The sequence below is a fragment of the Pipistrellus hanaki genome (assembly GCF_964339955.1).
Source record: "Pipistrellus hanaki genome assembly, chromosome: 1".
Lineage (NCBI taxonomy): Eukaryota > Metazoa > Chordata > Mammalia > Chiroptera > Vespertilionidae > Pipistrellus > Pipistrellus hanaki.
In genome coordinates this window covers 104,002,546-104,028,314 of record NC_140503.1, presented here as the reverse complement: position 1 = coordinate 104,028,314, position 25,769 = coordinate 104,002,546, and the positions used below count along the sequence as shown (strand labels likewise).

The following is a 25,769-nucleotide window of genomic DNA, read 5'->3' as shown; positions in this document are numbered from 1 at the left end:
ACAACCTTGGCGTACCGGGATGATGCTCTAACTAACTGAGCTACCTGGCCAGGGCGGCACCTCCCTATTTCTGACCTGTCTGTCTTGGTACCCCAGTCCTTAATACTCAGTTCCTTTAGAAAAAAAGTAGATTCCTGACGGGTATGCAGTACTCCTGGCCCACTGAGCCTCCCTTTAAGGATTCTAAAATACTGTGAATGTGGTGGAGGTAAGGGACTGAGATGCTACCCAATCTATACAGACATAAAAAATCTGTCCTTAGTTCTCAGCCTCACCTCTAGGCATGACTCCTTCATTATCCAAATAAGCAATGCACTTAGAGATGGTAGGGAACTAGCTCAGAGTCACCCAGTAAATTACAGACAGTTAAGATGCTTGGCTCTCAGCCTGGGGCTCTGCTCGGCACTAGGCTGTACCCTTTAGGTCCTCAACAACTAGTCAATAAATCAATCATCTTATATAGTCTTTTCCTCAACAGGGGCAAAGGGGTCATGAGAGCCCAGTAAAGCATAGCTTAGTCTCTAAAGTTGGCCTGGTTCAAATCCCGATTCTAAATGACTTTGGGCAAGTTCCTTAACCTTTCTGTGCCTCAGATACCTATCTCTAAAATCAGGATAAAACTATGTCTGTTATATGGAGTTGTGGTGAAGCCTCAACAAAATAATTCCTGTAAGAGGTTAAGCACAGTGTTTACCACCAGTTAGCCTCTACCAGTATAAGTGTTAGCAATTATTGTGTTCTTTTCCTGTCAGTAAGGGGTCCTATAGCCTGCTTACCTCAGCAGCTCACAGCGGAAGTGTGCCAAACGTTGAAAGGCAAAGTCCGGGTCCGTCACCACCTTGTTGCTCCACAGCCTTTCAGCAACAGCCCCTGCTCTGGGCCTGGAAAAAAGGGGATATGCACCAGGTTTCCCTAGATTCCCTGAAAGGAGGTGGGACACTCACAGGCTATTGCCTCTTGTTTAGGCTCAGAGCCAAGAGATATGATCAATACCTCTTCAGAGTGACAACCTGGCTGAAGGGCTGCCAGGGACCTCAAGGTTCAGCTTTATCTTCATTAAATGTGATAAGTGATCCCACTCTTCTCTCCCACAGACAGGAGAACCAGAGCAAGTCTTAAAGGCATCATGTTACTGACAGTAGCGGCAGTGGCAGGCATTGTTAGAATATCAATTCCATACCCTCCCTGGCTTGGTGAGGCTGCTGAAGCAGTCTAGGAAAGTCTTGCTATAGGAATCATGAATTCCCATGCTGGATCCTGAGCAAATCATCTGTGCTCACCAGGCCTCAGTATCTCGTTCTGTTCTACATACCTAACAGGTGTTGGAAAAGCATAGGTGGAAGTCAGGTGAGAGATGGATATTACTATTGTACAAACAGAAGGATCACTACAATGCCCTTCTCTCAAGCCTGAAATAAGGATGCTAGTCTGGGGTGGCTAGACAGGATTGAATCTGTATGGGAGACCCTATATTCACAATCCCAACTTCCATGTCCTCAGAAAACCCTTACCAGAGCCTGGGGACCAGGTTTGTGCTGTCCACATACTCTCCCCACATACAGGCCTCTCCACCAATCACCAGAGCCTTCTGCTCTGGACCACCTATGGGAAAAACAAGCAACAACAGCTAACTCTAAGGTTTCCCTTCAACCACCTTCTCCTCAAATAGGTTGTTTCATCTCCTAACCTCAAATACCCAGCCCAGACCCTTCTGCCTTCCACCTTATGCCAAAGCCCAGCCTCCTTTGGTCAGTAAGGAGAGTACCCTGCTTTCACCTTCAAATGACAGGGGATCCACCCTGTAAAAGTCCTCCCAGTCAGGGCCATAACTTATGCGGTTCAGGTACCAAGGGGCAGAAAGAAGAGCCCGGAACCCGGCTTCGGTGATCAGTGCCAGCTCCTTCAAATAGCTTACTGGTACTTCTTCTCGCCATACCTGGATGATTGTGTCTGGCAAAACCTGTCACAAAGGTCAAAGGATGGTAATGGTATGAAGCTGAGGAGATTCCTGGGCCACATTGTTATACAGGCAACCAGGCCAAGGGGTGTGTACTCCCTCTGCTTTCCAGCAGCAAAGTACTTCTCTGTGACTCTGAACCACTGAGCTCCTAGCCCAGTGCAGAGGTCAAGGCCATAGGAGAGCTCCCTGTTGCTTCGTCCCCCTGTCTTTTTCTACACTGAGATAGTATAATAATACTGGCTGTGAGCTAAGGGAGGCAAGCAGTGAGGTCCAGCAGACTCATCGGAAGCTACCAGGTCCAAGTCTCTAGAATCTAGATATTTCTGGGGAGCCCTGGCATGTGAAGGAGGTTGGGATCTCATTGATCAATAATGAAGGAGAGGGAAACCCTGCTTTTGCAGTTCTATAAGACCTTAGTCTATGACTCAGTAAGAAAAACCCAACCCATTAAGCCAGTCTTGGGAATCCAAGTTACCTAGCAGCAGAAATAATTCTTGATCAATCTGTAGTGAGGGAAGCTAGAGAGAGGCTCCAAAACCCACACCCAGATCTCTGCAACCGTTCTAGAGGGGAAAGAAGAGATGGCTCCTAGTATTCTGAACATTAAAGCCTACTCTAAATCAGGAGGACCAGGCTATGCAGGGAAGGGCTGGGAGACCAGGGGAAGGCGCTGAAGATGGTTCATTTTCCCCCTGCCCCTGGCTCACCTTTACTTTATTATCAAACACCTCCTGCCACACCACATAGCCCTTGCCATAGGCAGAGACGATGTCAAGAAGCCTGAAGAGTAAAGAAAGTGTCTGCTCAGCTCAGATAGGCTCTAGGCTATTGGTGCCAGTGACCTGGGGGTTGAGCCTGGCTAGGGGCCCATTCCTGATTAAACAGTATCTTCCCCAGTTTGGAAGTAACCACGCTAAGACAAGAGATTCTTTTCAGAGGCTCAGAGAATTTGTCAAGAAGGACCTGGCCCTGGTATGGTCATCCATATGAGGTTACCCAAGGGACCCTGCCCGCCCTCCTTCCTTCCTCACGTCTGGATGTAGAAGGACTCCAGCTGTTTGAAGTCATTACCAAAGCCTTTCTTCTTCATAAAGGCCTGGACATCTGGGTTAGACTTCCTAAATCCCAAGAAAAAATGAAGATTAATTCTTTCACCATCTTAAAAGCCTTCCAAAGCTTGGAGATTAGTTACCTGGCTTCCCACAACTCCCTTTATAGCTAAAATAATAATCAAATGAGGATCTCAGAGACCACAAATATGGAAGGTATGGCTGAACAAAGCTGTATGAAGGGGGCCATTGATATAGGCTGAGAAAGTTTGAGCCTGGACCTGACAGCTTTAAGTTCAAACTCTCTAAGAGAACACATATTGATCTCTCTGGACTGTTGGCATGTAGCTCTGAAGTCTTGAACTGGGGCTCTGGCACATTGGATTTAGCTTCCCTCCCTAACCCTCAACCTGTGCATATTTTGTTTTTCCCTTACTATTTATTCTCTATTCCAGTTGGATATAAGTGTTGCTGCCACTCCCTTACCCCACAATGTCTGTATTTTGCTCACATTTTCTCCTGGAAAGTTTTTCTCCTCTTCCATGTCTTGAAAAAACCAAACTACTTCTCCAGATCCAGCTCTAGTGCCCACTTCTCAGAGAAGCCCTTCAACCTCTTTTGAGCTAAGTAGATCTGAGGATTTGGAATTGACAACTTAACACTGTCATCTATTAGTCTCAAATTCATACATGTCTTGCATCTTCAACCAGACTACTTTAAGCCTTCAAAGGCATAAATTATTTTTCCCTATCCTGGATTTTAACAAAAACAATTCTGTGCCTAGAGCTGGTTTTCCCATAAATATCTCAAGGATATGACAAGAGGAAGGGAGAGTTTCACATTCACAGTCTTGCCAAAACCAGGCAGGGCCCCTCTGTAGCTGGAGAGGGGAAAGGCCCAAGACTTGAGCCATCTAGATTGAGAAAGAATACTGTCTCAGAGGTTAGTCCCTGAGCAGTACCCGAGACAGGCAGCCTGTCAGGGCCTAATCTCTATACTGAGCAAGTAATTCATCAGGCTGAGAGGGGAATATCAAAGGGCTCATACCAGCAGGCGAAATCAACCTCATCTCCTCCAAGGTGAAGATAAAAATCCGGGAAGACAGAGTTGACCTCCAAGAAGAATGTGTTCATGAACTCATAGGTACTGTTGAGAATGGGATTCACTGGTCCAAAGGTACCAGAGGGCTGAGACCCAGAGTAGCAAGGAGTCAATAATCCAGAGACACCTAAGCCAGTGGAGAACCCGACACAAGTATCACAAATACATAGACCCCCATGCCCAGCCATATATATATATATATATATATATATATATATATATATATATATATGGACATTAAGTCACACTAAGTATAATAAACATTATACTCAGGGACACAAAGACACTGGTAATCTTTAGTGTTTAATCACAATCACAGAAATACATCTACATCCACAATCACAGACAAAGGGTAGTCAAACTGTCAGCACACACATTCTTGCCTTGACACACTGCTTCCAGCAGGGGTCACCCTCACTCTTAATGGCAGCTCTCAAACTGCCTTTAGGAAAAGCAGAGAGCCAATTCAGCCAAATTGGAAAAATCTTTCCTCCCACTCTAGGGCATGATAACCTACAAGGGATTCATTAAGACAAGGACACCTGAGAAGAACTTGCACATATTTTAATCGTAAGAAGTGGTCTCTTTCGCCCAAAGTAAGTTCTATCTAATTCCCAGGTGGAAGAGGTTGACAGAGAGCGTTCTTCTAGGAGAAAGTATGGTGGATCCAAGCAATAATGCCTTAAAGCCCCAAGGAAGACTTCCTCAACCCCTGACATCATTTTTACCTTGTCCCCAGGAAAGAGTGTGGCCAGGAGTGTCAAATTCTGCCAATACACGGATCCCCCGAAGCCGTGCATATTCAATCACCTCCTTCACATCCTGTGCTGTATAGATGTGGGTGGCAGGGTTATAGGACCCCTGAAAGGCACAAAATATCCTTAAGGATCTTATTTCCTGAAGCCTTATACTAACAATGCCTCCAGGACTCTCTGGATATCAGAAAATTTACCCACAACCCTTTGGTACCAGGGACTATCTTTAAAGAACTTATTCATAACTTCCCACAAGTTATCACATATATGGTTTTATTTGTGTACCACACCAGTGGAGTGAGAATGGGATTCACTGGTCCAGAGGGCTGGTGGAATGAACAAGGTAGGTATTATGCCAAGCTGACAGAATATAAACAAACTAATAAACAAAAAATGAGACCAGAAGAGGTTATCTCCTGAAGGTTACAGAGCAAATTAATGGCACAGCTTGGACTCGAACTCAGGTCTCCGGATTTTAAATCCAGTGTCCTTCCCATGTCAGTATGTCCCTAAAACTGGCTGAGTAGAAGGAGAGCTAGTGTCCTTGCCATCAGCTCCACAGCTAGGTTCAAACATCATCCCATGAACTTGGTCAGGGTGAAATCAAGACATACCTTTCTGGTGAGCTCTGGAAAAGTGAAGCTCTCGTATGGGAAGGAAGAGTCGTCGACCAGATGCCAGTGGAACACATTGAATTTGTTGTATGCCATGGCATCCTGTAAATTAGAGCATGCACTGTGAACTCACCAGATTTTCCAAATTCAGCCTCTAGCCTGGGAAGCTGGACAGACTTCTAGGATGTCCCACATACCCTCAGCCAGCCCCAGCATCCAGTTAAGTGTTAATGGATCTATCAAACCTTCCCATCAGGGAGTGCCTGATATAGAGGGAAGACCCAGCATATTTCTTCTTTCCCCAGGGCACAACCAAAGATGGCTGACAGAAACAGTGCCTCCTCTTTTTGGGGTAAGTTGTAGCCACATTGAGAGAAGGATTGTAGCTATGAGGTCTCTTCGAGTCTTCTAAAAGCTCCCAAATACCCCAAAGACTAATACTTCCTCCTGTTATTTGTTCTGGGTAATAAAAAACAACAAGTAAATAAACAAATTGCTCCCAAACTGACAAGTATTTATCTAAATTGTGTGCTCCATTGTGAATTTAGTAGCCCCATAACCCATAAATCTCAGAAGCCAAGACTGATGGATGCCGCCACTCCAATGATTCCACCAGAGGAGCAAAGGAAAAGGAAGACACCTGAGTTGGATCAGCAACTGTCAGATAAGACTGCCCATCAAACTCAAGATAGCGAGAAACGTCCCCAGGTAAGGCTTTGGAACATCTCCTTCCTATGACCTGTCCTAACTAAACTAAAGTTTGCTCAGCTGGTCAAAGAAGACAATCTCACAACCTAGAAGACTGCATCCTAGAAGACTGGCTGGACACTGGTCCATAGTACCCAGTGGGGTAAATTTAAATCACCCTGGTTATGTTTTTGAGTTTTAGAGCACACCATCCTTCACATTTTTCCTAGGAGCCCATAAAATTTCCTATACTCTCTAACTCTTGAGGAATATGGCACTTGGCTATCCCCCTGATCCATTACCCCAAAGAAGGCCTTAAGGCCTGGGTACCAGAGTGTCCAGGATGCTATGCAGAGGGAGATAGTGCCGAGATGTGTCCAACAACAAGCCCCGGTGAGGGAAGCGAGGAAAGTCCTCAATCTCCGTCTTGTTGATAAAGAACTGTGTGGATCAAACAGTAAACATGTCAAGATTCAAAGGGAACTCACTATGAGGGTGGGGTGGGTGTGGGGGATGAGGAAAAGTCTCCCAAGATCTCTGAAAAGCCACCCTGTGACCATGCTACAGGGTAAGGGTTTCCCCAAATGTCCCACACCTCTACCCCAATGACAATAAACAGGAACTTGCCCAGAGAGCAACTGTCCCAGGCTAGCCAAATACAGATGTCCCACAACCTCAGCCTATAGGGTCTACATTTTCACTATTAATACGCTTTTTTCTTCAGAGCGGTGTGAAAGTCTCAAGTCATTACTAAATAATGACTCAGGGGAACTAAATTACAGTGACTCCAAACGCCAAATCTACCAAACTAGTTTCCATGCTGTACACTCTTACTGAGGCCATTTCAAGCCTCCAGGACTTGGTCTTAAAGCAAAATAAGATTTCCAGGGCTATGAATATTGGGAGCAAATTCAAGTTTTAAAAGGAGCCCTTATTTGAGGGCCCATACTTACTGTGCCTTCAGGAGATCTCCAAACAAGCTGACTAAAAGTCTCCAGACCTACAGGAAGCAGAGACAAAATAAAGACCCCAAGAGGTGGGAAAAGATGGATCCATGTGGGAGGTGCCCCATGTGGCAGGGATGACATTGGGACATAAAGTTAAAGTAGGTATAATGGAGCCTTGATGATTCTCAACACTGTGAAAGGGGGATGCTAGGATACCAGTATCAATTTTCACTCTTTTATTTTGGAAGGTGGCTATATAAGGGGTTTTAGTGCCCCTTCTAGAAACACATTAAGCCTAAAAACCTACACACCTACTACCCATATTTCCAAAGGTGTGAACTCACAAGAATATTAAAAAGATGTGTGCTTGTAAAGACAGATGCAGGAACAGTCAACCTGCAAGAAGTTAAGGCTTTCTAAAGATAATACTCAGAAGAGCTAAGGGAGCCGAAACCAGTTTGGCTCAGTGAATAGAGTGTCGGCCTGGAGACTGAAGGGTCCTGGGTTCGATTCCGGTCAAGGGCATGTACCTTGGTTGTGGGCACATCCCCTGTAGGGGGTGTGCAAGAGGCAGCTGATTGATGATTCTCTCTCATCGATGTTTCTAACTCACTATTCCCTCTCTGTAAAAAATCAATTAATTAATTAAATAAATAAATAAAAATATACAAAAAGAAGAAGAAGAGGAGGAGGAGGAGGAGGAGGAGGAGGAGGAGGAGGAGCTGCTAAGGGAGCTGAGAAAAAGAATACCCAGTTTGTTGCCCCTTCACATCTCCCAGACTGAATTGTGAAAACATGATCATAAGTTTGATTTCCAAAGTATCTGGGTCCACATATGGACCTACAAAAAATCATCCCCTTTTCCTCCTCAGGGATTAAGAAGAGACCCAGCTAAACGGGTGTGAGGTGTAGCAGGCAGCAGCTACCCCAGTCCACAGGACACAGACTCCTAGATTCTGGCTAGGCCCAAGGGCAGGCAAGTTGAGTCCAGAGCATTGTTATATTCTCAACAGCTCGGGGCCCCACAAAGGAATTCTAGAGTCTCAAATTTTCAGAATGAGAGAATCATGGCACTCAGCACCTAATTTGAGGCAAACTGCTAGGAGACTGTTTGGCTTTTCTCCACTCTGACTCTGATGCCCAGCGCTCTGGAGTTATAGATTTCCCCTATCTGATCAAAGTAATCATTAGCACTTGCAAAAAAGGTACAAGAGAGCAAAAAGGGAGTTGGTATGCTGTTTCTCTAAAACATAGGAGAGGGGAGAGGAGAGGCAAAGGAACAAAGACAAACTAAACCCAGGTTTGGGATTCTCTGAGAATGCCCCTCATCCTTTACTAGCAGATGTTTTAACAAAAGTAGAGATATTTGTCTTAGTTAGTATCTAGGGACCAAATTCCTTTTCAGTAAACCAAGAGGAAGGGCTTTTTTTTTTTTTTTTTTTTTTTTTAACATTTATTTATTTGATATAGTTTTCCTCTTTATAAAATCTGGCCAATTGAATATCTTTAAGGAGAGCTGGACAGGCAGTGTTTGTGGCATAGTCGCCCCTCTCCTGGCATCTTGAACAGCAGCCTGCAGGGTCTCCTATTGTTTCCCCAGAGCACCTGCCCAGGGGAGTTGCTGCCACTCACAGGTAAAACCTGCCAATTTCCAGGGAAAGCTGTAAGAACACGCTTTTGGGGGGATGGAGGGAAGGGGAAATATTCTACTTGCCCTCTACATAGAAAGCTTCTTAAAATGTGAGTATGTGGGTAGTCGCTGGGTCCCCAGGCCTGTCCTCTCACCCCACCAATGCCAACTGTCCCACATCACCGCTGGTCTCTCTCCCAGCGTCAGCTCCATCTTGTTACCTCGAAGAGCTCCCCAGACGGTCTCAGACAGAAGGAAACACTGCTCATTGTTTATGGTCAGGGTGTCTGGAATGACAGAAATGACCCAACGTGGTTAAAGATTTCTGCTCTCAGATTACATATCACATGTTCTGTATTAAAAGACAACAGCAAGATCACTTTATTTTTTTTTCAAAGAGGAGACATCCCCAGAACAGGGCAATTGCAAGGCGGCCAGGCCTGGGGCCAGAGTGGAAGGGTGGTTACCTAGGGGCTCTGCAGGCCCTAGGGGATGACACATGATGAGGGTCAGGCTACAGCAGAGTCCTCTACAACCACCACCTGCTTATGGGTCAGTTTCTCCCCCAAGAAACATAAACTCTTGCCATCCTTTAGCTGGAAGTATGAAGTCTCCGGGCAAAGGAACAGTGATGCTCCGAGGAGTGAGTCCAGGTTCTGATGTTCACAGACTTTGTAACCACCCTCCTTTCTCCAGGCTTCAGCTACCTCATCCAAGAATGTGAGGAAGAAGCCAAGACTTGAGAAGCCAATTTCACTTTGAGACTGAGAAGTGCCCAAATGCTGCTGATCAGGAAAGACAGGAGGCAATTACAGGACTTGACCTCACCTCAATTCAAATGACCAGAACTCCTCCTCTTTCCTGTGTAAAATCTCTTAGACAATATCAGCAAAGTATACACACATTCCTAAAATGGCAAAATAATTATGCTCAGTCCCGAAGGTAGGCATACTCTGGGACTCAGTGAACAGCCAGTGTGACAGTTCCGTCAGCCTGCAGACACTAGTTAGAGGGCATAGGAAAAACTCACCGTTTATGGCTCTTGCATTTAGTGGCCCTTAGTCTCAATAGTCATGGATGGCTCCAGGCCTACCTTCAGCAACTTAAGCCAGGCCACCCAGAGCTCCAGCTCCAGACAAGTGCTTGCTCTTCTAGAATGGTAACAGGGTACTTACAATTCTCCACTGATTCCAAAGAAGGAAGCTGGTCACATCCAGGAGTGACAACAAGGATAACCAGAGAATCTTTCTCCAAAGTATGCTGTTCTCCTGCAAAGACAGTGTAAACTTAATGTGGCTGACCTGCTACCTGAGGCAGCAGGCAAAACCAAACCCCAAAGGAGGGTCCCTAGCTCTAGTCCCTTCAGTTTGCCTGTCTGTGGCAAGAGGGGAGGCAAGGCAGGGCATGCACCCTTGGCATATGAACTGCCTAGTCATCTGTACAACTTTTTCATTTTGGTTGTGCTCCCCTTTTTCCCCAGTGACCCCACCTGACCATGTATGGATGATCTACTGTCAGCCCTTTATAACCAGGACTGTACATTTCTGGCTTGATACAGTCCAAATACACATTTATAAGCCCCTAGCAACTGCTTTGAAACTAGAGGCAGCTCTAGAGCACTGCTACTCAAAGTGTGGTCTGTGGGTTAGCTGATCCATTCTTCTGTTACTGGTTGGTCACTAGACAGGAAGCTTATATGATGCCAGAATGTAAATCAATTGTGTCAGAACAAAAAATGTTAGTTCTAACATTTTTTTCACAGCAAGGTTTTGATGAAGGAAACAGTTTCACATTCTGGTATGTATGCTTCCCATCTCATTGCAGACTGGCACTGATGTAGCACTTCTCTTGAAGGCTCCAAATGAAGACTTTCCAACCTTGTAAAGTGGGAGCTAATGTGAGCAGATGAAGACAGGGGGATCTCCTATGCAAAGGAGGCCTGAGATGATCCAGCTGGTGTCCTAGCAAAGGCATATGGTCATCAGCCCATTCTGCTTCCTTCCCTCCTCTACTCTATCTAGGTTCTCTCCCATCAGTGGAAAGCCACCTAATCTGAGCCCAACAGGCTATTGTATAGAGTCTTACAAACCCAGTATACAGTGAAAAAAAGACAAAACACCAATGCTGTCTCTTCTCATCCTCCTACTAGTTCTTCTCTATGACCTTCAGTTGTGATTGTACTGTCCCATACCTGAGCCTCAACCACTTAACTGCCATGCGTCCAAAATGGAAACCATCCTTGCGTCTCTAGAGGCTTATGTTATACAAAGTGTCAATAATCTCTCTCTCTCTCTCTCTCTCTCTCTCTCTCTCTCTCTCTCTCTCTCTCTCTCTCTCTCTCTCTCTCTCTCTCCTTCTTTCTCCCCGCTTTCTGGAGCCACATGTGTTGGCACTGACAACACAATATCTATGATTCCTATGGGACTACAAAGTCAGGAACAGAATGGTCTGGCAGAAGACAGGGAGAGAGAATCCAGAACCAAGCTGGAATAGCAAATGTTATTTGTCTCTAGGCAGAAGGAACCCAAGAGCCTTGAACCATCTCAAGGAAAGCTTGCTCACCCCTCCAGAGCATGACTACCCTGCTGCATCTGAGCTCTCTGGTCTGCCAAGAAGGAACAATAAGGGGCTCTTTCCAACTATCCTGAACAAAAAGATTCTTTTCCCTCCCAATGAACAGCCTGTATCCTCACTCTAATATCTACCTAAACTCCCCAGGGAAAAGGAATTTGAGGTTACTCTGGGCCAGGCTAACTCACAATTCCATTTTAAACCCTAAAAACTCAACCCCATACACAGAAGGACAATTAGGCTTTCAGGGTCCGTACCAATCTCAAAGGAGGACTCAACTGAGAGGTGATGGTGAAGAAATGATAAGAGTATCCCTTCTTAAACTATGCCTTCATCCTGTACCTCCTTGATTCCACTCAGTCACATATCTCAGAGCCTCAATATCACTATGTGGAGAGTGCATCTGCATATCTATCCAGGCAACTTCCCAAAGAGGGCAAAGTCATTAGCTTTAGTATAATCCTCTGGATCTCACTCAAGCTATCAAAAAGGAGAAATCACAAATAATCTGTATGCAACTGCCATGGACAAGAGAGACTGTACAAACACCAAGTTTATATGAATTATTACTTGAAGATAAGAAACGACTAATTTTTATTGTTGTTGCTCTATCTTATTTTTATAAAATACATCTGCACTCTACTCTCTAAATCCATAGTCACTGAGGACTCATCAGAAGATGGCGGCCAGGTAAACACTTGTATGGGCTGCCTCCCACAACCACATCAGTGCTGCAACAGGGGATCTTACCTGAGACCTGAAAGGACCACACTGTGGGGCCCCCACGGGCGCGGACACGCTGATTCCACAGAAAGGGTGGATTTTGCCAGGGATAACGCGGGGTGTCTATGTCCCAACAGCGAAAGCGAAAGCAGCAGCCACTGCGGCGGCTGGTGCGGCAGAGACAAAAGCGCGCGCTGGGAAACTGGAAATCTGCGTCCACAGAAGCCCCCCACTGTTGGGTCGGGCGTGATTCGAGAGAGTGGACAGGGGTCCCCAAGGTTGCTACTAGTGGGATTCTCTAGGGGGCAACCCATTCTGATCCGACACAGAGGGAGAACATAGGAGTTGGAACGCAGTCTGTTTGTAAGTGCGCAGACTCGCCCATCGCGCATCTAGGCTGGTTCCCCTGCAACACTTTGCTTCTGATTACAAAGGAGAGATCACCCAGATTGGCTGACCCTAAGAGACAGCAGGGGGAAACTGCTTTTCTGGAAACTGAGAAGCAGAGCAGGAAGAAATCATCCAAGATTCAGCTCTGAAGCAATAAAATAAAATAAAATAAACAAACAAACAAACAAACAAAATCCGGTATTGAGTGCCACAGAAAAAGAAGGCTAGAGCAGCCAAAAAGACGGGTCATCAATCCACAAACACTGCCACCTAGGGTCTGGAGTACAAATTGACTGTGTTTATTATTAGTTTTATTTGATCAAAAACCAAGAAACTAAGGAATCGTCACTGAGGTGCAGCAGAACACAGGGAACTGCAATACGGTCTGAACTGAGAATGGGCGTGTCAAATAGAATAACAGAAGTGAATGGCATTCACAAATGCACACTTTTTTTTGCTAAATTTATTTTTTATTTTATTTTATTTTTATTATTTTTTTATTTTCATTTTTTGCATCTTTTACTTAAGAAACAATTTTTTTCCTTTTTTCCTCACTAGATTTTAACTTTTTAATTATTACATTTTTAGGTTCAATAAGAATTTTTACTACTGCTATTTTAATTTTTTTTAAGTGCCATTTTATTTTCTCTTTATTTTACATTGGAATTACTGTTCTTCATTTTATTTTCATTTTTCCTTTAACATTGTTTAACCCTATCTCAACATGACCTTTACACCATCACTCTCTTCCTAACCTTTTGCTATCCTGTTTATCTTAACCCTTTCCTGCTTTAGATTTCCTTACTCTTTCTGTATGCCCAATGCTAAAATTTCTACCCTACTTATATATCTAATTTCCAATCCCCTGTGCCAAGTGCATACACACCCCTCTCTGAGCTGTATTAACTAGCAAAAAAAAAAAAAAAAAAATTGTTTTCCTCACTGTTCTTTTGATGCTGTTTGGGGGAATGATGACAATATTGTATTTTTAGGCTTTTTAGTGAGAGTTTTTTTGCTTATTCTTTTGTTGTTGCTGTTGCTTGGTATTTTCTTATTTGACTGTTTTTGTTCGTTGTTATTTTAGTACTTCTGTTTTCCCTTCCTGTGCTGGAAATTAGGGGGTGTTGTAGATTGTATTGTTCTCTGGGTACTGCTGACAGCATTTGTTGGGGTAAGTGGTTGTTCAATTGAAATTCCCTCCCCAAATATACAGTTTATTCCCCTTTTATCTCTTTCTCCCTCCCTCCCTCTCTCTCTCTCTCTCTCTCTCTCTCTCTCTCTCTCTCTCTCTCTCTCTCTTTTTTCTTCTACCTGTTACCCAAATTCATTTTGACATTCTTTCTCCTATCTTTTTCTTCTGCTCCCTCCCTCTTCTCTTTTTACTCTTCCTCTTTCTCTCCTATTCCCAAATTTGCCTTTCCCTAGTGGTTACCTTTATTGGAGGTTATTAATATTGCAAATACATTTCTGGTCAGTGCCTTGTGTGTTGTACCTGGTTGTGTTGTATTTTGTGCCTTTAAATCAATGCAGGAGAGAGAAATCAACGCAGGAGAGAGACATCCTGAAAAGAGAGACCATGGGGAGACAAAGAAACAGCCCACAAATGAAAGAAAAGCAGGCATCACCAGAAAAGGAAGTAAACGAGTTAGAGGCAAGCAACCTACCAGACAAAGAATTCAGAGTAACAATCATAAGATGGGTAAAAAGAATAGAAGACAAAATTTACAATATAAGTAAGACCCAAGAAGAAATGAAGAAAAACCAAGAGTAAATGAAGATGACCCAAGAAGAAATGAAAATGACATCGCTACTATGAAGAACTCAATAGAAAGCATCAAGAGCAGACTAGAAGAAGCAGAGGACCGCATCAGTGAGCTAGAAGACAAGATGGAAAAAAATACCCAATTAAAGCTGCTTCTAGAAACAAAAATTAAAAAGCAGGAGGACAATGCAAAACAAAACAATATTCGAATAATAAGGATTCCAGAAGGAAAGGAAACTGAGGTAGACATGGATAACGTATTTCAAGAAATAATGACAGAGACATAAAACTCTAGGGAGGGAGGGTATGTATGGGAGGAAGGGAGGGGGGCAAAAAAAAATCAATAATATATATATATATATATATATATATATATATATATATATATATATATATATATATACACACACACACACACACACACACACACACACAAAAAGAAAGAATGACAAAAAACTTTCCTGAGATAGAGAAGAAAAAAACTACACGAAACCAAGATGCTCGCAGTCCCAAGCAAAGTGAATCCCAGAAGAACGACGCCAAGGCACATTATAATTAAATTGGCAAACACCAACGACAAAGTAAGAATCTTAAAAACAGCCAGAAAGATACAGAAAGTTACATATAAAGGAACCCCCATCAGACTAACAACTGATTTCTCAACAGAAACTTATCAGGCCAGAAGGGAACGGAATGAAATATACAAAGTCATGCAAAGGAAGGGTCTGAATCCAAGAATACTATACCCAGCAAGGCTATCAATCAAAATTGAAGGTGAAATCAGGAGCTTCACAGACAAAAAAAGATGAAAGGAATTTACCTCCACCAAACCAGCAATGCAAAAAATGCTAAACGGAGTACTGTAAAAATAAAGAAATAAGAAGCAAAGAAGGAGCACATGGGTATAAAATAAAAATGGCGTCAAATGAGTACCTATCATTAATAACTTTAAATGTAAATGGTTTAAATGCTCCAATCAAAAGACATAGGGTAACAGATTGGATAAGAAAACAAGACCCATACATCTGTTGTCTACAAGAAACCCCCTCAGAAAAAGAGATGCACACAGACTGAGGGTGAAGGGATGGAAAAAGGTTTTCCAGGCAAATGGAAATGAAAAAAAAGCTGGGGTAGCAATACTTATATCTGACAAATTAGATCTCAGAGTGAAGGACATAACAAGAGATAATGAAGGCCACTTCATAATACTAAAGGGAGCAATCCAAGAAGAAGAAATAACCCTGGTAAATATATATGCACCCAATACAGGAGCACCCAAATACATAAAATAAAAAAAAAACTGCTGGAGGGCATTAAGGGAGAGATTAATAGCAATACAATCATAGTAGGAGATTTTAATACCCCACTGTCATCCTTCGACAAATCATCTAAATAAAAAAATCAGCAAAGAAATATCAATCCTAAATGACTCAATAGACCAGATGGAATTAATTGACATCTTCAGAACATTCTACCCCAAAGCCACAGAATATACATTCTTCTCAAGTGCACATGGGACATTCTCAAAGATAGACCACATTTTGGGACATAGGCAAAGTCTCTTCAAATTCAAGAAGATAGAAATCATATCAAGCATCTTCTAAGATCATAATGGCATAAAACTGGAAATTAACTACAATAAAAATAATCCAAAGAAATCAAACACATGGAGACTAAACAGCATGCTATTAAACAAGGACTGGGTTACCAGAGAAATCAAGGAAGAAATTAAAAACATCCTGGAAACAAATGACAACGAAAACACAACAATCCAAAATTTATGGGACACAGCAAAAGCAGTTTTGAGAGGGAAGTTCATATCCCTACAAGCCTATTGCAAAAAACAAGAAAAAATGGTAACAAATGATCTAACTCTACAACTCAAAGAGTTAGAAAAAGAGCAACAAGAAAAGCTCAGTGTAGGCAGAAGGAAGGAAATAACAAAAATTAGAGCAGAGATAAATGACATAGAGACCAAAGAAACAATACATAAGATCAACAAAACCAAGAGCTGCTTCTTTGAAAGGATAAACAAGATAAATGAACCTCTAGCCAGGCTAACCAAGAAACAAAGAGAGAGGACCCAAATAAACAAAATCAGAAATGAAAGAAGTGAAATAACAACAGACCCCACAGAAATACAAAGGATTGTTACAAAATACTACGAACAACTCTATTCCAACAAACTGAACAATCTGGAGGAAATGGACATATTCCTAGAGAAATACAACCTTCCAAAACTCAATCAGGAAGAATCTATAAATCTCAATATAATAGTAACTTTGGAAGATATTGAAACAGTCATCAAAAAGCTTCCAGCAAACAAAAGCCCAGGGCCAGATGGCTTAACAGGAGAGTTTTACCAAACATTCAAGGAAGAACTAAAACCTATCCTTCTCAGACTATTCCAGAAAATCCAAGAGGAAGGAACACTTCCAAACTCCTTCTATGAAGCCAGCATCTCCCTAATACCAAAACCAGATAAAGACAACACAATGAAAGAGAATTACAGGCCAATATCTCTTATGAACATATATGCCAAAATCCTCAACAAAATTCTAGCAAATCGGCTCCAGCAGAGCATCAAAAAGATCATACACCACGACCAAGTAGGATTTATTCCAGGAATGCAAGGATGGTACAATATCTGCAAATGAATAAACGTGATACATCACATAAACAAATTGAAAGATAAAAATCATATAGTCATATCAATTGATGCAGAAAAAGCATTGATAAAATCCAACACCCTTTCCTGATAAAAACTCTCAACAAGGTGGGAGTACAAGGATCATACCTCAACATAATAAAAGCTATATATGATAAATCCACAGCCAACATCATACGCAATGGGCAAAAACTAAAACCATTCCCTCTAAGAACAGGAACAAGACAGGGTTGCCCATTCTCACCACTCCTGTTTGACATAGTACTGGAAGTACTAGCCACTGCAATTAGACAAGAAGAGGATATAAAAGGCATCCAAATTGGAAAAGAAGTAAAGTTATCCTTATTTGCAGATGACATGATATTGTACATGAAAAACCCAAAAGACTCCATTAAAAAACTAATTGACTTAAAAATGAATTTGGCAATGTAGCAGGATACAAAATTAAAGCCAAGAAATTCATGGCATTTCTATACACCAATAGTGAACCTGCAGAAACAGAGACTAAAAAGGCAATCCCATTTACTATCGCACCAAAAAAATTAAGATACCTTGGAATAAACTTAACTAAGGAGGTAAAAGACCTATATGCGGAAAACTACACGATGCTGAAAAAAAGAGATAGAGGAAGATGTAAACAGATGGAAGAACATATCATGTTCATGGATTGGTAGAATCAACATCATCAAAATGTCCATACTTCCCAAAGCAATCTATAGGTTCAATGCACTCCCAATTAAAATACCAACGGCATATTTCACTGACCTAGAAAAAACTCTTCAAAAGTTCATTTGGAACAACAAAAGACCCCGAATAGCCACAGCAATCTTGAGAAAGAAGGGTAAAGTAGGAGGGATCTCAATACCAGATTTCAAGCTGTTATTACAAAGCCACTGTTCTCAAAACAGCCTGGTACTGGCACAAGAACAGATATATAGATCAATGGAATAGAATTGAGAACCCAGATATCAACCCAAATCACTATGCTCAGTTAATATTTGACAAAGGAGGCACGAACATACAATGGAGTCAAGACAGTCTCTTCAATAAATGGTGTTGGGAAAATTGGACAGATACATGCAAAAAAATGAAACTGGATCACCAACTTACACCATACACAAAAATAAACTCAAAATGGATACAGGACTTAAACATAAGATGGGAAACCATAAAAATACTAGAGGCATCCACAGGCAGCAAAATCTCAGACATATGCCAAAAGAACTTCTTCACTGATACTGCCCCTAGGGCAATGGAAGCTAAGGAGAAAATAAACAAATGGGACAACATCAAAATAAAAAGCTTTTTTATAGCAAAGGAAACCATCAACAAAACAACTATATGGGAGAACATATTTGCAAATGTTATCACTGAGAAAGGTTTAATCTCCAACATCTACAGACAGCTTATACAACTAAATAAAAGGAAGATAAATGACCCAATTAAAAAATGGGCAATGAATCTAAATAGAATCTTCTCAAAAGAAGACAGAAGGAAGGCCACGAGGCACATGAAAACATGCTCGAAGTCACTAATTATCCTAGAGATGCAAATCAAAACAACAATGCGGTACCATCTCACACCTGTCAAAATGGCCAACATCAACAAATCAACAAACGATAAGTGTTGGCGAGGTTGTGGAGAAAAAGGAACCCTCGTGCACTGCTGGTGGGAATGTAGACTGGTGCAACCACTGTGGAGAACAGTATGGAGTTTCCTCAAAAAACTGAAAATGGAACTTTCATTTGACTCAGTAATCCCACTCCTAGGAATATATCCCAAGAAGCTAGAAACATCAATCAGAAAGAATATATGCACCCCTATGTTCATAGCAGCACAATTTACAATTGCTAGGATTTGGAAACAGCCTAGGTGCCCATCAGCAGATGATTGGATCCAAAAACTATGGTACATTTACACAATGGAATATTATGCTGCCATAAAAAAGAAAAAATTCTCATCGTTTGCAGCAATCTGGATAGAATTGGAGAACATCATGCTGAGTGAAACAAGCCAGTCAATGAAAGAGAGACACCATATGACCTCACTTATTTATGGATGATAAAGAACATTATAAACTGAAGAACCAAAAGATAGAGACAGTAAAGCAACAAGCAGACTGTCAAATTACAGCGGGCAGGCTGGGGAGATCTGGGGGAGATAAGAGATCAACCAAAGGACTTGAATACATGCATATAAGTACAACCAATGGACACAAAACTTTGGGGAGGGAGGGTATGTATGGGAGGGGGGAGCATTGGTATATGTACAAAAATAATAATTTAATTTAAAAAATTATATTAATAAATAAATAAATAAATAAATCCATAGTCATTCAGGGAGAGGGTCTCAGATTCTTTTGAAGATCTAATGAAAATTAAAGGCTCAACCCGTGCCACTAACCTCATGGTAAAGAATCCCTGTCCTAAGTGCCCTCAGTGACTCATCTGGGTTTGGGCTGCTACTTAAACAAGTTGAGGGGAAAAATCTTTGTGAGATGGTGGTATGAGAGCTACAAAACAGGAGGGACACTGGTCACTTTATTTTATTATTATTATTATTATTATTGTTTAATATATTTTATTGATTTCCACAGAGAGGAAGGGAGAGGGATAGAGGGCTAGAAACATACATGAGAGAGAAACATCCACCAGCTGCCTCCTGCACACCCCCACTGGGGATGTGCCCGCAATCAAGGCACATTCCCTTGACCAGAATCAAACCTGGGACCCTTCACTCCAAAAGCCGGCGCTCCATCCACTGAGCTAAACCAGTCAGGGCAACACTGGTCACTTTAAAATGAAGTAAATAGAGTATCATTGTGGTTTTCCACCTTCAACTTGCTATTCTGAGAGAAGAAAATAGGCAGGGAATAGGCTAGCCACCTCTGCACACACCCACACAGACTGCACAGAGAAGCACCCAAGTGTGGGAGGCACAGGTCAGGAAACAGCCCATCAACAGCAATCTCATGTGCACATTCACAGTAAGCCCAGAGGAGACAGCAGGAAATCCTGAAGCCTCCAATGCCCAGGAAATAGCCTGGAAAACAACAAGGATCTGGGAAATCAGGAAAGGTAGGTTATGGTTATGGTTATGGTTCTATTGGTGCCAAGCTGAGTGAATCTCAGGCTCCCATTTTCTCCCATGGAAACAATGACAGGGTGGGACCATATCATGTCTTCCAGGCCTCATTTCATGATGTTAGAAATATGGTGAGCCCCCCCACCCCCCCAAGTTGGAGGTCCTGGTAGAATACAAAACATACTCAGGAGACAGGCAGCAAGGCAAACATCTTTACTTCTACATACAAGGGTACACACACATGGTCTTCTCAGGATTTATAACCCCTAATGCAAGTGACCTGTCTCTTGCTCTTGATTGGAGCTCAGGCACACAGTCTTTTGTGATTGGCTAATTCAAAGGGAGGGGTTGTTTGGCCTTTGCTGTTTCAAGATGGAGGCCCCCATAAAGGCTGTAAGCCATGAGGCCAATAGCGGCTGCCAAGTCACGCAGTCTAAAATGGCAGCTGTCTAAACTGTTCTTCGACAGAATAGATGACTTGTTTATTCTCACAATGACCACTGCCTCCTATCTCCACTGCTCCCTCATCTCTCTGCTTTCACTTGAACTTGCTCTTTTAGGGTTCACTGAGAAGTTCGTTGTGTGTTTGTTTTTTAATTAAAAAATTTGAGCAGTACAGAGTGTTTAAAACAAACTGTCTTTACACCCGTCCTTTGTCACTTTCTGAAGAGAGTTTTCTACCCTTGTGTCCCATTTTAAACATAATTTTGCTTTATTCATCAGACAGACCTATTGGACATGAAACTCTGAGCTCCTTTTATCCCCAAAGTACCAGTGACAAACCATCTCCAGGTGCCAACACTAGGAACCTTCCATCTGTTCTCTGTTGCAATCCTCTCCCACCTTCACTTCCATCCCTTCTGCCCTAGAAGTGGTGGGCCATCACCTCACATTCTAGCCAGTTCTCTCAACAACCTGTCTCTTTTATCTTCTGTTGCATTCAGTGGGCAAAACTCTCAAACCTAAAAATATTTATCAGCGGGAAAATCATGGTCTCTCATCTTGGCTGGGCCCTAAATGCTACTCTGAAAATCTTGTCTCTGCCATTGCTATTTTTTCTATTTTCTGTAACAGCTATTTCAAACATATACTGATATAGTAGGCAGTTAGGCAGGCATGAGAAGAGTAGGATAGGCCAGATACAGAGATCACCAGGGCAGCAAGCTGGTATGGACAATTGTAGGGTGGGCCCTTGCCCTCAGGATGACCTTTCCTCCTATAGCATATCTCTGGTCATTCCTTTTAGACTCCCTAACCTTTCATACCTCTGGTCATGTGATTCAGACCCTCCCCCTGGCATGTCACTAGTCTTGTGGAAGTCTCCTTTACAGGAAGAACATGGGGGGGTGGGGGGGGGAGAGAAAATAGCCTCATACAACTCCCATACAACTTTCTTAAGCATTAAGCCCTCAGGACAATGAGGTTTTGGTCCTTATCAAATAATTTCAGGAACAAAGCCTCTGTCTTTTGACCACAGACACAGAGTTTTGGCCACACTAGAGATACCATCTAGACCTCAGTTGTGTTTCAGCTCCAGGACCAGAAAAGCAGCAAGGCCAACACAGCAGGATCAGCTGTGATGACTAATGACCCTTTGTCCTGGTATTGACCAATCAGTGGAGACCATGACCCTAAAAGAACACACCTAAAAAAATTGATGAATATTCCCTTGAGATCCTCCCTTGAGACTTTGCCTGTAATTCCTGCCTTTATTTTTTAAAAATTATATCTTATTGATTTTTTACAGAGAGGAAGGGAGAGGGATAGAGTTAGAAACATCGATGAGAGAGAAACATCAATCATCTGCCTCCTGCACACCCTCTACTGGGGATATGCCTGCAACCAAGATACATGCACTTGACCGGAATCGAACCTGGGACCCTTCAGTCCCCAGGCCGATGCTCTATCCATTGAGCAAAACAAGTTAGGGCCAATTCCTACCTTTAAAACCTTTCAGATTAAGAACCCAGCATGGCTTTGGCCAGTATGGCTCAGAGTTAAGAGTGTCATCCTGCTCATCCAAGGGTCACAGATTCAGTTCCTCTCTCTCAATGTTTCTCTCTCTCCTCCTCCTCTTCCTACCCCTGCCCCCCCCCTTTTTTTATTATTACCTTTCTACTTTTTGAAAATCAATGAGGGGAAAAATATCTTTCGATTAAAAAAAAAAAAAAAAAAAAAGAACCCAGCATGTCTTTCTTCACCCCATTTATTCTGTTCCCCTCTCTCCCTCTCTTGATCCTATCTGCCTTTTCTCCCCCTCTCTTCCTGAGCCCATGGACCTCACTTCTTCCACAGCTCACTTATATCTCTGTGACTTTCTAAATAAACTTTTGCTTATATTTGAGTCTTGGCCTTGAATTCTTCCTTAGCCAAAACTCAAGGACTGTGGTCTAACATCTGGCGTCATTCACTATTAACAATACAACTTTCTTCAAGTCTATAGCTTGATGACCACCTCTGTTACTCTCAGGGGACAATCAGAAGAACTCCCATCCACCCTATCTTCCTTTCTCCTCCCTGACAAAATATCTACAACACCCACTTGGTGTTCACCTTCTCCTCTTTTTACCCTGGTGGAAGGGATTTCCTTTCACCTGCACTCTAGATTTCTCCTTAGGCTCCTCTTGTATAAATTATTTCTCTTTGCCTCCAAAATCTTCACATTATTTCTTTCAGGTGAATCTTTCCCATTAGCATTAAAATATTTGCAAGTCTCAACTGTATGTCATCTCAAACAGTCACTCTTTCACTTGCCTTTCAGTCACAAATAAACTCTAGAGGAAATCAAATAATTTTCAATCAATTAAATCAAATGTAGCCTGAGCAGTCAGGTGCTGACAAAGTCAGACAGATCTGGGTGGAAGTCTTGGTTTTATATTTTGTTCTAGTTGTGGGACCATGGGCAAGTAATTTTCCCTCTCTGAGCTATAGTTTCCTTGTATGTAAAATGGGGATTATAGCAATACCTACTTTAGTGGAAAGATTAAAAGAATGCATGTAAAGTGCTTAGATCAGTGTCTAGTACATGATAAGTGCTCATGGAGATAGCCATCCTAAGTCTTCTTTTCGTAGCCACTTCCTGGCATACTAGTCTACTATAATCTGGCTTCCTTCTACCAGCACCGTGAAAATGCCTTAACCAAGTTACTGTGATTCTGTGACTAAATCCATTTTTCAATTCAATCATTCAATTAACAGTTATTTATTGAGTATATATGTGCCAGGTTGTTCTAAGTGCTGGGATAGTGCAGTGACCAAAACAACAAAAATCCCTATTGTCACAGAACTAATATTTTAGTAACCACTCACTTCCTCTGAGATTTCATGGCAGCATCAAGCATCCCAGACCTTCTTAAAACTAAACTCCCCTGGCTTAGGAAACACTGCTCTCTCTTGGTATTCCTTCTAACTTCTTGAATATGCTTCATCATTCTTCTTTTTCTCACCAATGTCTATGTGCTGGTGTTCCCCAAGTCATAGACTATACTCTTTTTCTCCTCACTTATGTTCTCCCTAGACAATCCCATCCACTCCCACGTAGGCTGATGACTCTTAAACCTTACTTTCTATGCCAAACCTCCTGAAGCTCTAGACTCACACACCTCTGCTCAAAAGTCTCAAAAGCACCTTGAAGCTTAAATACAAAACTAAATCAACTCTTCATTTATTTTCTTGGCTGATCATCTCAGTTTGATAATAGCACCATCTATTAAATCAATAGATCATAAACCCAGACCATAAACCTCTTCCTTCTACTCCTCCCACCTTTTTAAGTAGATCTCAAGTTAAATCATTCAATATTTACTGTCTGTTTACTATGTGTCAAACACCATGTTAAGCACTGAGATTACAACAGTGGAAAAGAAAGATCCAATTAAGTCTTATAACTACAAATCCGTTATCATCATCTCACTTCCATTGGACAATGCCTTAATTCAGCCTCTCATAAATTCTCAGCTGGATGACTATAAAAAATCTCCCAGGTGGTCTCTCCTGCCTCCACATATACCCCATTTCAATCTACTATCCTTTGTGATCTTTTTTTTTTTTTTTTAAATATATTTTATTGATTTTGTACAGAGAGGAAGGGAGAGAGATAGTAGAAAGCTAGAAACATCGATGAGAGAGAGTCATCGATCAGCTGCCTCTTGCACACCCCCTACTGGGGATATGCCCGCAACCAAGGTACATGCCCTTGACCGGAATCGAACCTGGGTCCCTTCAGTCCCCAAGCCGACGCTCTATCCACTGAGCCAAACCGGTCTCGGCCTTTGTGATCTTTTAATATGAAAATCAGATTATGACAATCTCTGCTCAAAGTCCTCCAATGGCTCCCATAGCTTTCAGGATAAAGTCCAGAAGTCATTGGATGACAATAAACTCCAGCTGTGTCTTTCTCTGTTGTAGAAACTCTGTATAGAAACTCTCACAGTAGCACAATGAACTCTTTACAGAACCCTGAATACCCCCAATTTTCTCCATACTTTTCTTTGCACACATAGCTACTTCCAATTGAAACAAATTGTCATTGCTTCCACATGTCACCTGAATAAGAAACAGCGCTGGTTTTCCTTTTATAAGCTTTGCTATTAGGCCCCCATCCTATCCTAAGAAAACTTCCTATGTGATCATGAATCAATATATGCATACATCTTTCATGACATTTATCTTAATATATGTTGTTTGGGAGAGACCAAGATGGCGGCATAGGTAAACACCTAAACTGCTACCTTGCACAATTTCAAAACCAACTAAAAGACAAAACGTCTATCACCCAGAACCACGGGAAAGCTGGTTTAGTGGAAGTTCTACAACCCAAAGGAAAGAGAAAAGAGTATTGAGACAAGTACAAGGGCTGAAAAGCTGAGGTACAGAGGTGCATAAATCGGGCTGGCAACAGGTGTCTGCGTGCGCAGCTTTCTTCAACCCAAAGGGAGACAAGCTCCCAATTACTATGAACTACAGTTTCTGGGGAGACACTGGGGATCCAAACTCCTATGGGGAGAAGGTGGACTGTCTGCCATTGGGTCCGAAAGTGAGGGTGACTTTCTTGCAGAGGTGCGCCCAGCATTCATCGCTTACTGCGCTAGGGTACGGGACACAGGGACTTGGAAATGTGAAAACACAGAGTCGGCTGACTGGCAGCCATCGCTGTTTGCTATACCCTAGCCTAGTGACTCCCTGAGAACCCACCCCGAACAACCTACAAACCCACCCAAGCTCCACGCAGTGGCTTTTGCATATAAATGGCCTGCCCTATTGTAGCTTAACCTAACAAACTTTAGCTCTGGTCAGACAGCTCCAAAACCTCCAAACCCTAAGCAAAGAGGAGAAAACTGTAGTTCTTGCTGTAGCTCCTGCTGGGTGGCCTCAGGCAAAGCCACCCCACCAACTCAGGGAAGCAGCGAAAATGCAGAGACAAAGAAACAGATCACAAAGGAAAGAAATGGAGGAAAACAAACTACTGAATATAGAGTTCAAAACCATGATTATAAGGTTTTTCAAGAATTTCCTAGAAAAGGCTGATAAATTTAGTGAGACCCTTGAGGATATGAAAAAGGACCAACTAGAAATTAAACATACACTGACTGAAATAAAAAATTATATACAGAGATCCAACAGCAGACTAGAGGAACGCAAGAATCAAGTCAAAGTTTGAAATACAAAAAAGCAAAAAACACTAACCGGAAAAGAAAAAAGAATCCAAAAATATGAAGATAGTGTAAGAAGCCTCTGGAACAACTTCAAACATACCAACATCTGAATATGCGGGTGCCAGAAGAAGAGAGAGAGCAAGATACTGAAAACCTATTTAAAGAAATAATGCC

General features: G+C 42.3%; 1 protein-coding gene across 1 annotated transcript in view; it reads right to left on the bottom strand.

Annotated features, from left to right (window-relative positions):
* HEXA (hexosaminidase subunit alpha) overlaps positions 1-25,769 on the bottom strand; it is a 42,714-nt gene that overhangs the window by 5,062 nt on the left and 11,883 nt on the right. The window contains exons 2-13 of the mRNA XM_084898006.1: positions 9,919-10,011; positions 8,965-9,030; positions 7,120-7,166; positions 6,497-6,607; positions 5,480-5,581; positions 4,839-4,971; positions 4,057-4,237; positions 2,992-3,078; positions 2,668-2,740; positions 1,777-1,960; positions 1,512-1,602; positions 777-881 (exon numbers count right to left, since the gene is read on the bottom strand). Of these exons, the coding sequence (XP_084754132.1) occupies positions 777-881; positions 1,512-1,602; positions 1,777-1,960; positions 2,668-2,740; positions 2,992-3,078; positions 4,057-4,237; positions 4,839-4,971; positions 5,480-5,581; positions 6,497-6,607; positions 7,120-7,166; positions 8,965-9,030; positions 9,919-10,011 (1,273 nt within the window). The remainder of the gene's footprint in view (positions 1-776; positions 882-1,511; positions 1,603-1,776; positions 1,961-2,667; positions 2,741-2,991; positions 3,079-4,056; positions 4,238-4,838; positions 4,972-5,479; positions 5,582-6,496; positions 6,608-7,119; positions 7,167-8,964; positions 9,031-9,918; positions 10,012-25,769) is intronic.